At 37.5% G+C, this 13,883-nt stretch overlaps 2 protein-coding genes and 1 pseudogene across 2 annotated transcripts; 1 reads left to right on the top strand and 2 right to left on the bottom strand.

Moving 5' to 3' along the window:
* The first annotated feature begins 58 nt into the window (after positions 1-58).
* Positions 59-5,986, top strand: LOC147564135 (110 kDa U5 small nuclear ribonucleoprotein component CLO). The gene is made up of 10 exons (XM_086643725.1): positions 59-939; positions 2,161-2,229; positions 2,335-3,528; positions 3,646-3,744; positions 3,838-3,996; positions 4,182-4,267; positions 4,348-4,546; positions 4,653-4,763; positions 5,032-5,238; positions 5,546-5,986. The coding sequence occupies exons 1-10, from the start codon at positions 187-189 to the stop codon at positions 5,642-5,644; spliced, it is 2,976 nt and encodes a 991-aa protein (XP_086499851.1). The 5' UTR covers positions 59-186; the 3' UTR covers positions 5,645-5,986.
* A 575-nt stretch (positions 5,987-6,561) lies between these two features.
* Positions 6,562-9,110, bottom strand: LOC147564134 (disease resistance protein RPS5-like; annotated as a pseudogene).
* A 490-nt stretch (positions 9,111-9,600) lies between these two features.
* LOC147564133 (uncharacterized) lies at positions 9,601-10,985 on the bottom strand. The gene is made up of 3 exons (XM_086665638.1): positions 10,559-10,985; positions 10,173-10,336; positions 9,601-10,080 (listed from the first exon to the last, which is right to left on the bottom strand). The coding sequence occupies exons 1-3, from the start codon at positions 10,983-10,985 to the stop codon at positions 9,601-9,603; spliced, it is 1,071 nt and encodes a 356-aa protein (XP_086521764.1).
* Positions 10,986-13,883: the final 2,898 nt, after the last annotated feature.

The raw sequence follows: 13,883 nt of genomic DNA, 5'->3' as shown, positions 1-13,883 counted from the left end.
CGCCTAGACTGCCCATATGACATCCCCATTTCTCACTCTCTCCCGTCTTCACTTGTAGTACAACTTTAAGGGTTTTGAACTTGCTGCAAAGGCGGTAGCTATAAACCCTTTCGAAGAAGACTCGACGCCTTTCTCTTTCTCCCTTCAAATTCGACCTAAAACTTGAGAGGTTCTAGTTTCGAAGCCATGGATGACAGTTTATATGACGAATTCGGGAACTACATTGGACCAGAAATCGACTCTGATCGAGATTCCGACAGAGAAGAAGAAGAAGATGACGATGAAGATATCCCTGACAAACCCTCAGAAGAACAAGCTCAATCTGATGAAGATAACCAACTTTCTGGTCCAAATGGTTGGATTACTGCCTCAAATGATGTTGATATGGATAATCAGATTGTTCTTGCTGAAGATAAGAAGTATTATCCCACTGCTGAAGAAGTCTATGGTGAAGATGTGGAAACCCTAGTTATGGATGAAGATGAACAACCTCTTGAACAACCCATTGTGAAACCTGTTAAAAATCTGAAGTTCGAATTAGGGGTAAAAGACTCTTCTACTTATGTTTCAACTCAGTTTCTTTTAGGTTTAATGTCAAATCCTTCTTTAGTTAGAAATGTTGCTCTTGTTGGTCATATACAACATGGGAAAACTGTTTTCATGGATATGTTAGTTGAGCAAACCCATCATATTTCAACTTTTGATTCCACTAGTGAGAAGCATATGAGGTATACTGATACTAGGATTGATGAACAAGAGAGAAGGATTTCGATTAAAGCGGTTCCGATGTCTCTTGTTCTTGAGGATAGTAATGCAAAATCTTATTTGTGTAATGTTATGGATACTCCTGGTCATGTTAATTTCTCTGATGAAATGACCGCCGCTCTTCAACTTGCTGATGGTGCTGTTTTAATTGTTGATGCTGCTGAAGGAGTTATGGTATGTTGGGTTATCTCTCTTTCTTACAATATTTAAGTTCTCAGAATATTTTCTTTTGTGTAAACACATCTAATGGCTGTTAGTTGTCATTTGTTATATGTTTTTGTTTCGGTTATAAGTACTAGCATTTTACGGGTATAATTGTAGGACACATTGATGAACAACTAGTTGTTCCCACATTGGTTTCTGCTCTTATTAAGTGACATCAGTCCTAAATACGGAGTACCTAATAGTATACGGAGACAAAGTAATACTGAATCGTTTTAGTGAAGGAACATAATAACGTACTAGTGCTTATGGTTTAGAAGAAGAGTTCCCTTGGTTCAAAGTTTACCCAAATTGACGCAAATAAGAAATGATGCGTGGTGAATTCTCTGATGGAGTTATCTTTAACTTCATCAATATAGATTTCATACAAATCAATTATGAGATAGTATTAGTTATCAAGGAGTCAAGGTTAGAGAGTTGGGGATTTAGATGTTCTGTTCATTTTAATATGAAGTTATGAACTTGGTTTAAGAGCTTGGCTTATTGCTCAGGGTACCTATTCTGGATTTAATTTGTTTCTAAACTCGAAATTATTCAAAATAGAGAATTATGTAAAGCTACTAAAATGCGAATATGTTCATAATGGTGTGCCAGGAATACAATATTTTTGTTATTTGACCACAATCGGAGAAAAAAATAGAAATAGCAACTCGAGGTTAGAATGCTCTGATGCTTTTCTTGGTGGTGGTTTTTGATGTATAAAAGTTCATTAGGATGTGCTAGTCTCTCTCTCTCTCTCTCTCTCTCTCAATAACACCTTAAAATAGCTCCGCGATGGAGTGCTAATTTAAGCAATTCTGGGAGACTTTGTGACCAAAACATACTACCTAAGGTCCCAAACTAATAAATGTCAATTAAACTAAATTGGTGCAGAATGATTTATATTCTCAAATTGGTCTTATTTGTACAAAATCTTATGTACTTAGTTAGTCATATTTGTGCTAAATGGTTTGGTTGTCAAACTATCAATAACGAGTTTCTTGATTTCTTGAAGCCTTCGGGGTAATGTGTTCATACCAATACTGAGTTTTTGAATGCTCCTTGGCGGGCCATTTATTGTGTTTTTTGTGCTTAGCTATCTTCATTTGTTTGACAGGATCATGGTAAGAGTAAATGTTTGTTAAGATATATAACTTCGTCAAAATGATGTGTTTGTCCATATTCTCATGGCAGGCAAATACTGAAAGGGCTATTCGTCATGCAATCCAAGAAAGGCTTCCTATTGTTGTTGTGATCAGTAAGGTATGATACGTCTTTTCCCTAGTGAAGTTCTCGTTTCAACTTTCAACTTCTCATATCTTTCCCATTTTAGTTTACTGATCTTCGTTCACTGAAATGATTTTGTAGGTTGACAGACTTATAACCGAACTTAAATTGCCACCAAATGATGCTTACCACAAATTAAGACATATTATTGAAGTCATTAATAATCACATATCTGCCGTCTCCTCTACTGCCGGAGGTGTCCAAGCCATTGACCCTGCCGCTGGTAATGTCTGTTTTGCAAGTGCAAGTGCAGGCTGGTCCTTCACACTGCAATCATTTGCTAAGTTGTATGTCAAGCTTCACGGGGTTCCATTTGACGCTTCAAAGTTTGCATCAAGACTTTGGGGAGACATGTATTATCATCCTGATACTAGAGTTTTTAAGAAGAAACCCCCGGCGAGTGGAGGAGATAGATCTTTTGTGCAGTTCATCCTTGAACCTCTTTATAAAATCTATAGTCAAGTAATTGGGGAACACAAGAAGGCCGTCGAGACAACTCTTGCAGAACTTGGTGTTACACTTAGTAATGCAGCATATAGGTCGAACGTCAGACCTTTGCTAAGGTTGGCTTGCAGCTCAGTTTTTGGGTCTGCCACAGGCTTTACTGATATGCTGGTTCAGCACATTCCTTCGGCCAAGGAGGCGGCAATGAGAAAGGTAGAACACATATATACAGGACCTCGAGATTCTTCAATCTTTAGCTCAATGGGTGATTGTGATCCTTCTGGTCCACTTATGGTTAACATAACTAAACTCTATCCAAAAGCAGACTGTAGTGTGTTTGATGCGTTTGGTAGAGTTTACAGTGGTGAGATTCAGACTGGACAGACAGTACGTGTATTGGGAGAAGGTTATTCACCAGATGATGAAGAGGACATGACTGTAAAAGAAGTAACTAAGTTATGGGTTTATCAAGCCCGTTACCGCATACCCGTAAGCAAAGCTCCTGCTGGTTCGTGGGTACTCATTGAAGGTGTCGATGCTTCAATTATGAAGACTGCAACTCTTTGCCATGCCAATTATGATGAAGATGTGTATATTTTCTGTCCTCTTCGTTTCAATACCCTTCCCGTTGTCAAGACTGCTACAGAGCCTTTGAATCCTAGCGAATTACCCAAAATGGTGGAGGGTCTTAGAAAAATCAGCAAGAGCTATCCTCTGGCCATTACTAAAGTTGAGGAGTCAGGCGAACATACTATTTTAGGCACTGGAGAGTTGTATTTAGATTGTATTATGAAGGATCTTCGTGAGCTGTATTCTGAAGTGGAAGTCAAGGTGTGCCTACTCTACTTCCTGCCCTTCCTTTAGTCCTTATAGCTGAAATTTATATAGTACAACACATTTGTTTGTTAAATAGCCTCGTGTTTTCATATCTACTTGGTGGTGGTGTAGGTGGCAGATCCGGTTGTCTCCTTCTGTGAGACGGTGGTGGAGTCCTCGTCAATGAAGTGCTTTGCTGAAACACCCAACAGAAAGAATAAAATAACCATGGTAGAGAATGGATCTTTCTTATCGAAAGTTTTTCGTTACATATTTACAGTATTTGCTTGAGAAATAAATGCAAATTTTATTTTTGTACTTTAGATAGCGGAACCTCTAGAGAAGGGTCTAGCAGAGGATATTGAAAATGGTGTTGTAAGCATTGATTGGCCTCGAAAGAAACTGGGTGACTTTTTTCAAACAAAATATGATTGGGATTTGCTTGCGGCAAGGTCTATTTGGGCCTTTGGGCCCGAAAAGCAGGTAATGCCAGTGCTTTATTCTAAGTCTTATGCGAAGGCTTATATAATTATTATACTTGCAAATTGAAACTTAATGTGGTTCTCCAAGATGATTTCACTCGCTTCATAGAATATTGCACTCACTTGATAAACTTCAGGTTTTCTTAAGACTTGAATCGCTTTTTGACTAATATCATCTGTTGCCAGGGACCTAACATTCTTTTAGATGATACCCTCCCAAGTGAAGTTGATAAGAACTTGCTGAATGCTGTCAAAGATTCTATTGTTCAGGGGTAAGTGAAAACTGCATTTATTTTGTTGTCTCATGGTTCTGCTTGTTTCATTCATAACATTGCCCATATTTTGTCTACAGATTCCAATGGGGTGCACGAGAAGGCCCTCTCTGTGATGAGCCCATCAGAAATGTGAAATTCAAGATTGTTGATGCGAAGATCGCCCCCGAACCCTTGCATCGAGGTACTGGCCAGATAATTCCCACCGCTCGACGGGTGGCATATTCGTCTTTCCTCATGGCAACTCCACGTCTCATGGAACCTGTGTATTATATAGAGGTAAAAATGACTTGCTCTTAAAAATACTGATGATTAAGAAGGTTGAAGAGGAAGCAAAGGGATATATTGGGAGTCTAACTTGGTCATTCTAATTTCTTCGTTTCAGATCCAAACCCCAATAGATTGTGTATCTGCCATCTATACTGTGCTATCACGTCGACGTGGGCATGTCACAGCTGATGTTCCTCAGCCGGGTACCCCAGCTTATATTGTCAAGGTTTGATGATTAAACATACCGTTTCTTTTAATCACCTTTTAGTAGTTATAAAGAAAAAACAACAGATGTTACTGCTGATTTTTTTATAACGAACTCTTAATACAGTCCAAATAGTACTCTCAGTATCATAAATTGTTCCCTTTTTCCTTTAAATTATGTTTTATGATATACAGGAGATTTATACGTTAATGCTTTCCTTTTGGTTATTTTCTGAAGTTTATTCTCCTTCACATGGGTTTTGATATTTTCTCTATTTATTATTTTCTAGGCATTTCTACCAGTGATAGAATCTTTTGGTTTTGAAACGGATTTGAGGTATCATACTCAAGGGCAAGCTTTCTGTCTTTCGGTGTTTGATCATTGGGCTATAGTTCCAGGAGACCCACTCGACAAAAGCATTGTCCTCCGTCCTCTTGAACCTGCACCAATTCAGCACCTTGCTCGTGAATTCATGGTGAAAACTAGGCGTCGTAAGGTATTTCACTTTTATATTATTGAGTACTACTCGTAGTCCAATAATATTAAACCCTTCGAAGAATAACTTGAAGTAAGGCTGAAATTTTTCGAAGCTCTTTTTAGCCCTCGTGGTTGTTACATAAATAAATAGATTTTCTTTTGCCTTCTGCTTATATTTGGTTGTGTGGAAGTCTTCTTCTGCAATCTCTGTTAAAATAACCACATATGGAGTAGATTATGTATGGAAAAACATAATATTTGTTAAATAAATTCATAAATTAGAAGACTATTATTCTTCAAATGACCTTTTTGTTGCATTTGTGCAGGGAATGAGTGAGGATGTGAGTATCAATAAATTCTTCGACGAGGCCATGGTTGTGGAGCTTGCTCAGCAAGCCGCTGATCTTCATCTGCAAATGATGTAAAGTTCTAAAAAGACACATCTGCTGAGAACTGTGAGAAATTGAGCTTTCTGTTATTGATGCTTAGACGGACGAATGAGGTTTTGTATGGTTGCATCTTGTTCTGTAATGCTGTTTTATTTTTGGTTTATGTAATGCTTATACGGCAGTTGAAACAAAGTTAACATCTCTATCTGTCATGAAAGATTTGATAACTTCTACTTAGTTGAGTAATTGGTATGTCTTAGTTTACCAACAACAGTTGAACAGAGTTTATGGGTAACAAAATATACTTGAGATGCCTAATTGTGAGGCCTGTTTTTTGAAGTTGTAATCAGATAATGTACTTAGTTGTTGGATGTTTCATTTTCTTTCTTTTTGTAGAATAGAAGATATGTTTCTTAATGACATTGATCAATGATCTTCCTTTGTGTGTGGGAAGTTAGTATTACCCTGTCCAAGGAAAGAAGCTGTCTTTATTGAGGTTAGAGACAAACCTGAAAAATGTTTTTTCCAAGTGCAGTTTCCATTTTGTTGCTCTTATATCTTAGGGATGTGTTCTTAAAGTCGGAAATAAGTGGGTCTTTAGTCAACCCATTCAGGTGTTAGGGTAATTCATCTAAGAATTCAGATTTTCTTAAATAAAATAACAAACATCTTAAATTTGAAAAATTGTGTAAACAATAACAACCTTAGTTTGGAAATAGCTTCTTCAGTTTGGAACAGTTAGCTACACAGGTAAAGCTCTATTAAGTTGACTAAATCAATATACAATATAAGTAGCAGGCATGAAAACGTCTTTAACTTTGTACGATCATTAACTTAAAATCCATGAGAAATTATTTCTTCTCTAAGGTTTTGAGCATAAGTAACCCATTTAAGTTTCTTCGACTAATGACAACCATAAACTTCCACATACTGAAGGTCTGAAAGACACAACTCCAGTCTCTTGTTCATGTTTAAGAGGCAAAAGCTTATTAACCCCCACTAGCTTTGGTAACAAAGTCAGATTTAGACACTACAAGGTTTGCATCTCCCAAGAGCTGATTCTCAACTCTTTCAACTCGAAACAAGATTCTAACGGAGTAAGGAAGAAAAGCGGTCTTTGACGGTGTCATCATCCCATTCTAAGCTTTCCCACCATTCCTTCCCTCCAAGAATACCTTTCAAAGTATTAGTTCTGTTGTCAAATGGCAGCTTTTTCAATTTAGGACAGTCATCTACACTTATATATTCTAAAGCGGGAAAAGGCATACTACTCGAACATATGCTCCTTAAGTTCCCTAGATCACACAACTTGAGATCTGTCAGATTTTGAAACAAATTTAACTTTTATGGTCGTCCACTAGAAACCAATCAGAAATTATTTCTTCTATTCCAACCATGAAGGATAAATCAAGGTTTTTAAGGTCCTGAGCATAAGTAAGCCATGTAAGGTTCTTTATTGATTCGCAACCGATGATTTCCACATTTTGAAGGTTTGAAAGACAAGACTGCTTTTGATCAGCTGGCAAAACCAGCTGCTTATTATCCCACACAATCTTTAACTTTGGTAACCTAAACAGAATTAGATGCTCCAAGGTTTGCATTCCCCAAGGGTTGATTTTCAACCTTTTCAACTCATAACAATCTTTTAACTGAAGTTTCTTTAAATTCTTCAAATTAGCAAATCTTAAAGATGGTGATGATTTTGCCAGTGATACAGAGGTGATACCTTCACAAAGTGTGATAGATAGCCTTTTGGTGATAAGTTGAAATTTGGAGGTGCGTACCAACTTTCGAAGAGCTACAAGATTGCCTATTGTGATCTCAAGATCATCCAAATGTTTCAAGCTCTCCAATTCCATTAGACTTGCACAACCCTCCATTTCCCAGTCCTTGAAGTCAGATTCATACAAGTCCAACACTCGCAATTGTGCAAGACAAGGTATCACCCCACTAGGCAATTTATTACTAATTCTCCCCATACGTAAGAACATCAAGTTCGCCAAAGACTTTAACTCGTTAGGAGAAAAATTCGAGCTTGTATAGCATAGATTGAGGTATCGTAATTCAGAAAGTTGACCAATATTTGCTGGAAACATTGAATTTCTATCTATGCTTAGAATTCTAAGTTTAGGCATATTGTCACAAGCCAGACTACCCCATGTTGCTTTTCCTGTACACCCACTTAAAATTATCAAAGTTGACAGATTAGAGCAATTTGTTGAAAGATTAATATTATGACGAGAATCATTCAATACTGATATCTTTTCAGCCTTCTCCCATTCATCCAGTCTAGGTTCTAAACCGACGTCGGCCAAATATTTTCCCTTGTTTCTCCCATAGTCAGAGACTATCCAAATTGCCAAATCTCGAACTACATCATGCATTTTAACATCCTTGAGATCTGAGTTGCTATTGGTCTCCAACAAAGACACACTCCTGAGACTTCCAATGATATCATGACCTTGGTCACGAGCTTCGTCTGTGTTCTCAAAGTCGTCTATGAATCCTTCCGCTATCCAATAGTCGATAAGTTCTTCTCCATCAAAATAATGATCTTCGGGGAACAATGAACAATAAAGGAAGCAAGATTTGATTTTCTCACTCGGTAAATTGTCATAGCTAAACTTTAGAACTCGTAAAACATCATCATCCATACCTGGAAACTCGGAGGCTGACTTACGTAATACATTTATTGCGTGCCTCCATTCATGTACCGTCTTCTTGCTAGCCATAGTTCGACCAATAGTGATGAGTGCTAGAGGTAAACCACGACATTCATTTGCAACAACTGCCGCAAGCTCAGGTATTTGTGGGTGACCATTTATCACTTCTTTTCCTACTTTCTTTTGGAACAGACTCCAAGCTTCTCTCTCTTCTAAGCAGTCTACTTGTATCTTTCTATGGGCTTCCATTTGCCCGCAAACACCCTCAGATCTAGTAGTGAAAACGACCATGGACTTGTTGGTTTCATGAGTACTATTAGAGTCGAAAGCGGGAACTCCTATGCTTTGTAAATCAATCCGTTGCCAAATATCATCCAAAAGCAACACAAATTTCTTGTTTGTCAACACCCTAAATATTTCTCTAGCTGTTGTGGCTAAATTTTGTTCGGCTGGCAGAGTCAAATGAAGTGAATCTATGATTTGTTTCTGAACGTCTTGTAAGTTCATATCTTTAGAAACCACAGCCCAGATCAAAAAATCAAAGTTATGACTCCTTTTGGATAATTCATTGTTGAGTTTCTGCAAGAGTGTAGTCTTTCCAACTCCACCCATCCCATATATTCCTAGAATCCTGACTTGATCATCTTCATTAACAAACTTCCACAACTCTTCAAGCATTGGTTCCATACCGACAACCCCAGCTACTGTTGGCATCTCTTGAATCTGTTCCATACCAAGAGTAGGTCTTAATAATAATGAGCTAGGAATTTAGGTTGTCGAAAGTTCGTTCAAAATAAGTTTGTTGGGCAAGCTATAGATGGTAGTAGTAGATCTTATATTTGCCATGTAAAATGTTTCAAAAGATAAAGTATTTGTGGATAGAAATTTAAGTGGCCTTTGAGCAAATTATATGGTTGGGTTTGGCTTGGAGTTGGATGAGGGGGTGGAGGCATTAAAGTAAAAAGGCTAAGGGCCAGGGACCAATACTATTAATTGACACATTGTTCGTCGACTCGAAAAATATAAGCGTCCATGTTGGATAATGATGAAGGAACATTCCATTGCAAAACGTGAGAGATCTACTAATATTTTGTTAACTCCTTTTATACGCTAATGCGTTCCTCTTGGTTATTTTCTTAAGTTTATCCTCCACATGGGTTTTTGATATTTTTTCTAATTATTATTTTCTAGGCATTTCTTTTTTTTTTTTTTTGAAAGCCATTAATACCAAACCAAGTTACAAAATTCGGACCAATTACAAACTTTGTAAAGTTAAATAAAGGACGAAATGTAATTAATTATCAACTGAGAGGCGAAAAACAGAATAACTTAATGAACGGTGGGTAGAACTGAAGCTGCCAACAAATGAGCGTCCTTGTTATTAATTCTGGGGCAGTATCGTATATCCAGCCGTTGGTTTTGTACTCTTGAACGGATGCCGTTGATTTTATCCACCAATCGCCATGGGATTTCCGGATCAACGGCCACGATTAGTTCGATCAAAACCCTACAATCGCCTTCGATTATAAAAGAGGATAGCTGCAGCTCATTTGCTAGGGTTAATCCCATCTCAAAGCCGGCAATTTCACTGTGAATAGGGGAAATCGGTTCTATCAAACTAGCTCGAGAATTCAAGATAACTCCATTCGAGTTCCTAATCAAGGCTGCACAAGATGCATGTGCTTCTTTGAAGGATCCATCGAAGTTAATCTTTAGTATTCCTTCTGGTGGAGGACTCCAACGATCATCCTGGTCATATTGGTTAGTCGAAAAAGTAGGGTTTTGCAGATGAACATACCTTAATTCTTCCTGTATACTCCAGCAACATCTGTTCAGAGGGTTTTGTTTTGGAAATGAAGATTATTTCTTAATTTCCACCAAAACCACATCATGTAAGTTACTTTGTACCAATTATTCATTCTCGAATTTTTATCATTTAGCACGGCTTTGAGAGTATAAACATGATCTAGTTTGATATATTGCAGATCCTCCACACCTACTTTCTGGATCAAACGATGATATAAAGGACAATCTCCGAAGAGGTGATCTCTGGATTCTAAGGTACCTGAATCACACAACTTACAAATCTGGCTTATATGAGGGATCCTAACTCCTATATTGGTAAGTGTAGGAATACCATTATGAATTAATTTCCTGATAAAGTTTTGGATTTTAGGTTGCATGAATTTCATTTTCCAAAATTGAGACCAAGGAAAGTCTAAAACTTGTTGAGAAATACTCGGATTTACCCTAATTTCCTCATAAAAGGATTTAGATGAAAACTTACCACTCTGAGTTGGACACCAAATCAATTTATCCATTGTATTAGTATGAATAATAGGGATGTTTTGAATAATGTCTGCTTCTTCTTCATTGAAAAATTGTTGGATTAACGATCTATTCCAAACTTGATTTTCCTGCATGATTAGTTCTGAAACATATACAATGTTATGAGGTAAGTTAGAATAATCAGAGGGGACATTATGAGTTCTATTAGGGATCCAAGGGTCTGATCTGATTTTTATAGAATGTCCATTAGCCACTTGCCATATACTATTGTCTCTGATAATCTCCTTGGTATCATTTAAAGATTTCCAAAATGGAGAAGACCCATTTTTTGCTCTATAAGACCAAAAATCCTCATTCTTGAGATACTTAGCCTGTAAGAGTCTAACCCAAATTTCATTGGGTTTAGTTATGAATCTCCAAGTCATTTTGGCTATAAGAGACATATTAACTTGAGCCACCGTTCTAATTCCCAAGCCCCCTTTATGTTTAGGGCTAGTAACAATATCCCAATTAAGGAAATTGAGTTTTTTCTCTGAAATAGAATGTCCCCACCAAAAAAATCTTTCAATTTTCTCTATATGCCTAGATACTGTTTTAGGCATAACTAGATAGCTGCAGGGGTAAGTGCAAAAGGAAGATAATATAGATTTAATTAAAATGGTTCTACCTGCCTGAGAAATAAACTTCTGCTTCCATCCTGATAATGATTTTTGGAATTTTTCAATGAGCCAGTTATAACTCTCTATTCTGTTATCTTTTTTGAGAACAAGAGCCCCCAGTTATTTTTCTCCGTCAGTCATCAATGGAGCATTAAGAGTGCGAACAAAAAGGTTGGAGATATCAGCTGGAACTCCTTTGCTAAAGTACAAAGATGATTTCAAGTAGTTCACTTGTTGACCAGAGAAGCTCCCATACTGTCCCATTATATTCATAACTGTGTTAAGGTTTTCTCTAGTTGCTTTACCAAAAATGATCAAATCATCAGCAAATAGTAAGTGAGTGATGCTAGGAGCTGCTTGATTGATTTGATAACCTGTAAATGTACCTTGTAACTCATAAGGATTAAAAAGGAGTGAGAGCGATTGTGAGGTTAAAATAAAAAGATAGGGCGATAAATGACAGCCCTGTCTAAGACCTCTAGAGCCCCTAAAGTCACCCACCTTACTCCCATTCAATTGAATATTGAACCTAGCTGAAGTAACACAAGACATTATGAGAGTTAATATACGGCCATTAAGGCCAGTGGCTTTAAGTACACGTTCAAGAAATTCCCAACTGACTCGATCATAGGCCTTAGCCATATCCATTTTCAGGGAAAAAGTGCCTTTTTTAGCGTGGGAAGCATGCATGGAATGTAAAAGCTCTTTGGTAATCACTATATTATCCATAATTTGCCTATTCGGGACGAACGCATTTTGATTCCACATAATACCATCCTCTAGATAAGACCTGATTCTATTCGCTATAAGTTTAGTGATGAATTATATACCGAGTTGCAGAGGGATATTGGCCTGTACTCCGAGGCCGTACTCGGATTTCTGGTCTTGGGAATTAAGGCAATAGTGGTAAAATTAAGATGAGGATCGATCAAACCTGTATTGAAGACAGATTGTATGTATGAGGTAAGATCTTCACCAATGATGTCCCAGTTATGTTGGAAGAAGAAGCACGGAAGACCATCTGGACCCGGACTTTTGATCGGTCCCATTTTCATAACCACGTCTTTAATTTCCTCTACTGAAGGAGTTCTAGAGATATCGGCCAGGTGATCAGGCGAGAATACCTTATAAGCAGTAATAATCTCGGTAGGCGGTTCACTTACTGGATCTGCCTTGAATAAGTTCTGAAAATACTCAATAAATTCCTTCGATATACTGTCCATATCTGGCCATCGGACTTAGTAAGTTGATGAATTTTATTCTTTTGTCTTCTAGACGACATAGCTAAGTGGAAAGCCTTAGTATTTCGATCCCCGTTTTGCACCCATCTGGCTCTTGATCGTTGCTCTGCCCTCGTTCTCTCAATATCTTCCAAAAACAGTAATTCTTCTTGAATTTTACTCTCCCGTTTTAATAACTCAGTAGTGGAGGGTAAAGATTGTAGGTCGACCAATCTCTTTCTAAGTATGGTTAGTCTATTCTTAAGAATTCCAAATGCTCTTTTACTCCATACCGTAATTGAGTCTTTAACTTTATTAGTCTTTTCTAGAAAGTTACCCTGAGTATTACTCCAATTTTCTTCGAACACCCTGTTGTAGTTTTGATGCTTAGTCCAATAGATTTCGAATTTAGCAATGGTTTTAATTGGTTGACCAGCAACAGTTAGTTTTAGCAAGATCGGAGCATGGTCACTATTGTATCGAGGTAAGTGGAATAACCCGGCTTCCGGATATTGCATCAACCAATTCGCATCACACAGACTTCTATCTAGTCTTTCTTTTGTCAGGTGGTGTATCGCCTTGTTATTGGTCCAAGTATACGCAGGGCCATTGAATCCTAAATCCAACAAATTTGCATCTCGAACAAACTGTTTAAAATTAGACATAAAAGGTATATTAGAATGACCTCCCCATTTTTCACTTTATATAAAGCATTCAGATCACCAATACATCAATAGGGGTTAGTAATATGTTGAATACCGGTAAGAATATTGTTCCAAAAAACCGGTCTATCAGCAGCATTTGGAGGACCATAAATAAAAAGCATATCCCAAGGATTAGAATAAGGGAATTTGATAGTAGCATGTATAAGGTTAGAAGAAGAGTAGTGTATGTTCAAATTTAATTCACTATTCCAGTGTAATACAAGACCACCACTACGACCTCTAGATGGAACATGATGATAATTAGAAAGAAAATATTTATTAAAACAAACAAGAGGAACATAAGTAGTAAGTTTAGTTTCAGAGAGAAAAACCACAGAAGGTTTAGTCGCTCCTAGGAACTGATTCAAAGTTTCTTTTGTCGGGGAGTTCCCTAACCCACGACAATTCCATGCCAGAACACTCATGGCTTCTGCGGCATTGGGGATGCCGTGACCCTTTCTTCACCTAACACAATTGAATGAGATGATCTCCTATAATATTTGGCAGATCTTTCAGTAACCGGTTGCATGTCTTCATCAACATATCCTACTAAATCTGTTCCTCCCGACTGCCCAGGATTAGTTGTTGACGTTTCCCTTGTAAACAAAGAGTTGTTAAATAGAGTAGTAGAATTATAGGTAGATTCAATTCCTCTCTTTTTATTTTGACATAAAGTAGACAATAAGTCTCCAAAATTGGAATTAACAGTCAAGTCAGGAATGGATTGAGGAACTCCCTGC

Source organism: Eschscholzia californica, unplaced genomic scaffold, assembly GCF_041429995.1.
Source record: "Eschscholzia californica isolate CP2 unplaced genomic scaffold, dmEscCali1.0.p SCAF_1, whole genome shotgun sequence".
Classification (NCBI taxonomy): Eukaryota; Viridiplantae; Streptophyta; class Magnoliopsida; order Ranunculales; family Papaveraceae; genus Eschscholzia; species Eschscholzia californica.
Note: the sequence above shows the minus strand (reverse complement) of the source record. Positions and strands in the feature narration are given on the sequence as shown.